This window comes from Primulina eburnea, chromosome 16, assembly GCF_022965805.1.
Source record: "Primulina eburnea isolate SZY01 chromosome 16, ASM2296580v1, whole genome shotgun sequence".
Classification (NCBI taxonomy): Eukaryota; Viridiplantae; Streptophyta; class Magnoliopsida; order Lamiales; family Gesneriaceae; genus Primulina; species Primulina eburnea.
Window position 1 is genome coordinate 12,069,441 of NC_133116.1, and position 7,402 is coordinate 12,076,842.

General features: G+C 42.5%; 1 protein-coding gene across 1 annotated transcript; it reads left to right on the forward strand.

The window, feature by feature from the left end:
• Positions 1–483: 483 nt before the first annotated feature.
• LOC140816037 (uncharacterized) lies at positions 484–3,844 on the forward strand. The gene is made up of 3 exons (XM_073175104.1): positions 484–1,255; positions 1,545–1,832; positions 3,453–3,844. The coding sequence occupies exons 1-3, from the start codon at positions 484–486 to the stop codon at positions 3,842–3,844; spliced, it is 1,452 nt and encodes a 483-aa protein (XP_073031205.1).
• The last annotated feature ends 3,558 nt before the right edge of the window (positions 3,845–7,402 follow it).

The following is a 7,402-nucleotide window of genomic DNA, read 5'->3' on the forward strand; positions in this document are numbered from 1 at the left end:
ATTATAGTATTTATAGTTTAATGTCATGGGGTAAGGGTGTTTCATTTAGTGGTATCAGAGCAATGTTTTTCGGACCAATGATTTGGCACATGTCTTCCTATGCTTGTGACACTTCGGTATGTCTCTTTCTGCATCTCATTGATGTATTGGTATGATGATAAGCTTTTCATGTAATATGTTTTGAAAATGATTTTAAATTGAGATGCAATGTAGAAAAATATCACCCAAGAGAAAAGCTCCTGAAATACCTCATAGAAAGAGAGCTGGAGAAGACTGAGACAGTACTTCCTCTAATGTAGCTGATGAGTTTAGTAGGCTAATTCATGAGCAAGCTAAAGTGCATGGGGAACAAATCCAGCAACTTCTCCGATTGCAAACACCGATTCAAGGTATAGGCCAAGGCCGTTATCAACGAGTTGTTGAGGGAGCTTATGATAAATTCAAGAAGATGAATTTGTAGGGAATCCGGACCCTTTGATTGCAATGGAGTGGGTAAAGGCGGTCGAGGCAATCTTTGATTACCTTAACTTTGATGACAAAGATCGAGTGAGTTGTGCTGTGTTTCTCTTAACCAAGACCGCAAGAATTTGGTGGGAAGCAACCAAGGTAACGATTGATGTTCAAACATTGAAATGGAATGAGTTTAAAGATTTGTTCTATGATAAGTACTTTCCAAGCGATGTTAAAGCCCGCAAGGTGAAAGAATTCCTTGAGCTAAAGCAATGGACAATGAGCATGAATGATTACATATTGAAGTTTGAAGAAGGTTGTCTTTTTGTTCCTTTCATTGCTAGTAACGACAAAGATAGAGCCGAGCATTTTATGCGGGGTTTGAGGGCGGAGATTCGAAGAGATGTTCGAATGTTGAAGGCTAATTCTTACAAGGAGATTGTTGAGAAAGCATTGATGGCTGAATATGATGAGAAAGAGATTGATAAAGAAAGACAATTCAGGAGGCAAAAATTTATCCAAAAGGGTCAAGCTTCAGTTCAAAGAGGACACAAGGGGAAAGGAAAGGAAGAATATCGCGGTAAAGCTCCTGCGGTGTCATTTGAATCAGATAAGCCTTTACGTCCTAAATGCCATAAACCACATAAAGGAGAGTGCCTTGTTGGAAGCAACAAATGTTATAGATATGGAGGTGTTGGGCACATTGCGATCAATTGCACTCAATCATCGGGCAAGGGCCGATTTCAGGGGCGTATTTTCTCTTTGACCAAGGAAGGAGTTAATCCTGATTCGTCAATCATTTCAGGTACCATTCTTATTTCCGGCAAGGTAGCTACTACTCTTATTGATACTGGCGCCTCACATTCTTTTATATCTGAGTAATTTATGCATTCTCTGGGTCTTGCTCCTATTAGTGAAATTGTCCACTTTTCTATTGTGCTTCCTTCAAGAGATTATATTAATTCTTCTAGTGTGATTCGAGCATGCCCTATTCAAGTAGATGAGGAATTGTTGAATGCTGATTTAATTGTCATTCCCATGATTGAGTTTGATATTATTTTGGGAATGGTTATCTACTTATCGAGCTGTGATAGATTGTGTAGCGAAGACAGTGCGTCTTCCTTCAGGGCGTGGTGATAGCAAGGTCTTCACGGGGTCAGGTACTTCGCTTGGCCTTTCTTTTATTTCTTGCTTGCAAATGCAACAAATGTTGGTTAAGGGTTGTTATGGATTTCTAGCATCGGTGGTGGATATAACTAGAGAAGGGAGTGGGAATGTGAGCGACATTGATATTGTGAGGGATTATCTTGATGTCTTTGCGGATGATGTGCCGGGATTGCCACCGGATAGAGAGGTGGAATTTGTTATTGATATTGTACCAGGTACCTGATAAGCACGATTTATATAGCGTTTAAGGACTTTATTTTGTCGTATTCATGCTTATCTGGCGTTTTTATTCCTAGTTTTGCGCTTAATTCGTATTATTATCGGCATTTGCAGGTTTGACCAAAAGTTGATAAAAGCCAAAGAAATGAAAGAAAAGTCAAGCGTCGCAGTGCCATGTCAGAAATACCCAGAAAAATAGGAAAATAGTACAAAGAGAGCAACCGGACCCATATACGGAACCCGTGTAAGGGTCCGTGTCTGAAAAAGCCAAGAGAAGACTTTAATCGAGCCAATCCGGACCCGAAGACGGACCCCTACACGGGGTCCGTGTCAAGCATCATCTGAGGAAAATTTTTGGCGCAAGCACACGGACCTGACCCGGGACCCCTACACGGGGTCCGTGTCCGATGTCCCTCGGAAAAATAAATTAATCGAACCTACACGGACCCCAATCCGGAGGCTTACACGGGGTCCGTGTACATTCTTTGGAAATCAGATTTCGCGAAGATTTGGAAGAATAAAAGAGAAAAAAAGAAAAGAGATTTGAGAGGACTTCTTCTTCACGCGACTTGGGACGGCCGACTTTCAGAGAAAAAGGCAAGAAATTTCCGACTCTTGAAAACGGCGACGACTTGGGAGAAAAGAGAGAAAATCGCGCACTTCACACGCAAGACCCGCGCACCATCACTGAGATTTTCTTCTCTCTTTTGTTTTCTTATTTTCAATCGTGAATTCGAATATTAAATTTGATTTTTGTTTTGAATTTATGGAGTAGTTTTTCTTGTGATCGGGACCACGATAGGGACAAACTTTTGATGTTATTCATTCACTGGATTAATTGGTTTAAGAATTAATTTATGTTATTGATTAATGTTTGCATAATTGTCGTGCTTTTAATTTGACCAATTATTTGCATGTTTGTTGTTTGATCTTGACATGAAAGAGAATAGATTAAATTTAGCTTCAAAAATATTAATCAACATACGGTTAAATCGACTAGAAATAGTATTCAGTTTCAATGTGCGATTGTAGGCGACAACTGTAATTCTATCGTTGATAAATGCGTTTTTGTTTGATTAAATTCAATTAGAAATAAGTGGAATGTTAAATGAAAATAGGATTATAAATTCGATTTATAATTAAATTAGAGAATTGCATCGTGACAGCGAATGATCTGTAATTAAATAATTTCAGTGCGTGATAATAATTTGAGTTTGTTACCATTGTGTGTTCCCGATCATTTTATTTAAATTTGAAAATCCCCAAGTTACAAGATTTTCTGCAAATTTGTGTTTAGTCTCTAATTTGACAGTCTGTTGGCTAAGTATGGGGTCCGACATAAGGTGGCCACACCTTACCATCCCCAAACTAATGGCCAAGTCGAGGTTTCAAACAGAGAACTTAAACGCACTCTTGAGAAGACTGTCGGTGCTTCAAGGAAAGAATGGTCAAAAAACTCGACGATGCACTTTGGGCTTACCGCACTGCTTTTAAAACCCCCATTGGCATGTCCCCGTTTAGACTATTGTATGGGAAGTCGTGTCACTTACCTGTTGAACTTGAACATAAGGCTTATTGAGCTACTAAATTTTTAAATTTTGATGCTAAAGCCACAGGTCACGATAGAGTGCTGCAGCTAAATGAATTGGATGAATTTAGGTTGGAGGCCTACGAGAATGCCAAGCTTTACAAAGAGAAAACCAAACGCTGGCACGATCAGAACATTGTCCATCGAGAATTTGTGGTGGGACAACTGGTACTGTTATATAACTCTAGACTGAAGTTGATGCCAGGTAAGTTGCGTTCACGGTGGTCAGGACCATATACCATCACGCAAGTTTTCCCCTACGGGACAGTGGAGATCACTAGTGCAGCAACTGGAGCTTTCAAAGTAAATGGGCATAGGCTGAAGGTTTATCATGGTGGTGCCATACCCGATCAGCCGACCACAGTGGATCTGCAGAATCCAAACTTACTCGAGGGAGTACAGTCAGGCTATCGACTCTAAATTTAGCGATGGCGGGAGGCAACCCAGTGTTTTATATTAGTTTTCTTTCTTGTTTTATTTTAGTTTTCTTTCGTTTCGTTTTCTGAATATTTAGTGAGCTAATCTCAGTTAATGGTGATGCAGGTAGTTTATTCATTGACGGTGGGGTTTCTCAAATGTCGGGATTCTATTGGGACAAGCGGATTCAGAATGTCAAATAGGCCAGGGAAGTTTCTGTACAATTCTTGCATCTTGTGTGCTTGACTGAGTTTCAATTTTTATGTGTGATGTATAGAATTGTACATTCCTAGCTTCGCATGTTTACTTGGTTTGTAGTGTTCAGGGAAGTGATTTAAAAAAAATAAAATAAAATAAAATTCATCTTGATAAACCGAGCACACACGGACCCGTATCCGGACCCCTCCACGGGGTCTGTGTCAATTTTTCCTCAGAATTTCGAATTTCCGAGCACACACGGACCCATATCCGGACCCTTACACGGGGTCCGTGTCCATTCTTTCCCCAGCATTTCTAATTTGCGCAATCACCCGGATGTCTACCCGGACCCCTACACAGGGTCCGTGTTCACGCATCTCCGATTTTAAAATTTTTGCGCAATCACACGGATGCATACACGGACCCCTACACGGGGTCCGTGAACTCTATTTTCTTTAAAATTTCAGACTCTTTTCGCGACTTCTACTTCAAATCCCTACTTCCCCCAAAATCGATTCCTCATGCTACGCCGCCTCCCCAGCCGAAACCCTCCGCCTCGCCGACCACCACCACTCATCGCCGCCGCAAGCCATCTCCTACTTCGGTTCACACCACTACCTCCCCAGCACCGCACCTCATAGCCTCCTGCCGCACCACCAGTCGTCGTCTCAACGCCGACGCCGCCACCACCGCACGCCTCCCGTCGCCTGCCGTTTTCCTTCCTCCACCGTAAGAAACTGAGTTAAATGAGAATTATTTAAGATTAGCAGTTGAGTATCAATTGTTTTTGGATTTCACTTGGCCTCCTGTTAGTGATTTCTTCGGGTTAATTTGTTGTTGCGCGTTTTGGTTGTGGATTTATAGTTTACGGGTTGCATTGTTATTGCATTTCGTCTGTTTTTCGGATCAATTGTGTTGGTGCATATTGGATGTAGACGTGTTTTACTCTGGGTATTGATTGATTATCGTTGTGTTGGGATCAGTTAGCATTGATTCGGGCTGTTTGTGGTGATCAGTGGTTGGGTTAGTTCGGATTGATTGATTGGGATTATTGTGTTTGGTTTGTTGGAGTGCTCAGATCTATTCGTTTGAATCAAAATGCCGCCCCGCAAACAGAGCAGTAAACGTGCACGAAGCGGTGCTTCCTCATCCTAATCTGCTTTTGATTCCTCTAGATTCACCAGCCTCGAAAATTTTGAGAGGTACTCGGCACTCCACGGCAACTCGGTCATTGTTGAGCGGTCCATTCATCCACGGATTGACCATGAGGTGCCACTTCGGGCAAAGTTCGATAAGTTTGGATGGGGGCTTATTCTGGATATTGCCGGACCGTATTTCCCCGACCTGGTATGGCAATTCTTTGCCAATGTTGAAGAAAAAGAGACGACCGGTCTGCCACACTTGCGTACTTACGTGAAGGGAGTTCCTATCGAGGTGACCAGCGCTTACCTGGTCGCGATCTTGAACGTCCCTAATGAAGGGCCGCTGGTGTCCTTTAATCAGGTGGATATCTTCTATTCAGACCTCACCTTCCGGATCACTGAGGCTTTGGGCCGACTCCATTACCACACATCTCCTACTGGCTCCCGATCCAGTGTCCTCCCGACGTCCCTCCCGTTGCTGGATCGTCTCACCTGCTACTTTACGGGGGTTAACATTATTCCGAGGAAACCCGGGAACAATGAGGTCCGCCATTTGGATCTCTATATCATTGATAAGATGCTGAATGGATTGGTTGACATTCCTGCTATTCCGATGGCGTCGATCATCATCTCACATATACGCTCAGTCGCCCACATCGACTCCACGAGGAATAAGACACCCTATGCCCCCTACCCGATCATCATCTCCAGGATCTTGGCGGCCCATGGTGTCGATCTCACTGGCGAGACTTCTCTCATGCCCACATCTACGCAGATGCTCACCACACAGCCCATACAAGGCATGTACTTTATCTTCCGACAGGTTGCGTGGTACCGTAATCTAGACAGTCGACATATCAGTGAACATCCCCGTGACCCACCTGTACCTTCCCCTGCCATCGATGACCGAGCCTGGGATGACCGTGTGGAGGAAGAAGCGCAGATGGATGCCCGAGCTGCACCACGAGCTGATATGCCCCCTCAACAGCGGGCCCCCAGAGGTGCACGTCAGGTCTTCTCGTCCGTGTTTGATTTCATGGACGACATACGCACTAGATTGGCTCGCATCGAGCACCAGACCCAGACGCAGTCTTCTTCTGACGACATCTTTGCTACACCATGGGACAGATCCGCACTTGACAGCATGGAGGACTTTGACATAGGATCAGACGATGAGTAGACAGCTTCTTTCTATTTTAGGATTTGTGGAGGACTCTATCGCTTTTCTAGATTTGCGCATTTCTTTCTTATATTGTTATTGGTGTTATAGGACATGTTCTTTATGCTTACTATCTTTTGGATTTTATTTGAATGCTTGAGTGCTTTACCTATTCCTTTTTACGTTTTCCTTGTGTATTCGATGTCGTTCTTTTCAGGAATTAATGCGTTCTACCCCATTGTCACCATCTACTCGACATTTTTCCAGGGAAGTGTGTTTGCTTTAACTGTCTTACTAATTCATGTATCGCTTTACACTGAGGGCAGTGTCTATCTCAAAGTGTGGGGGTGGGTCAGTTTTGTTACACATCGTTGCACAACACTTAACAACACTTTTCACGTAGGATGAGACTAGTTTTAGACAAAGAACTCTTGTTTCACTTGATAATCGGATTAATTTGTTAGATTTTGGATCACCCGGGAGATAGTTTCATGCCTAGTAATTGAAGGAGAGGAGTCGTAGTTTTAAGGAGAGAATCAGACATAAACCAGTTCTGTATCAACATTTCATTCCATGCACGTGGTCAGACTTTTACTCATTAATAGTGAATTGGTACAAGGTGAACCTGAAAAAAAAAAAAAGATCGAACAACGATCCCTAGGACTCGTCTGATTAGCCCTCGAAGCAAAAATACGAACGATGGTGATTTAGGGATGATTTAGGCGATATTTGGACCGTTTGAGCCTTTCAAGCCTAACCGATACATCATTTATTGTCTCTAGTAACCTTTTTTGAGCCTGAAAAAATCGAATGGTGTGTGTCAATGACACACAATTAGCTCCCATTCGTAATTTATTCAATGTCCCACATCAACTACCTGAATCTTATCTATACACTTTTTCCTACCTACATGTGAGAGAAATAAACCTCCTGTACACATTGAAATGTTTGAATTACTCCAATGGGTTGAAGAAATTCTGTGAAGGAGTCGATGAATCTTTATGTGAAAAAAAAAAAGAAAAGAAAAAGGAGGAAAGTGTATAGTATTAAAAACACCCGAAA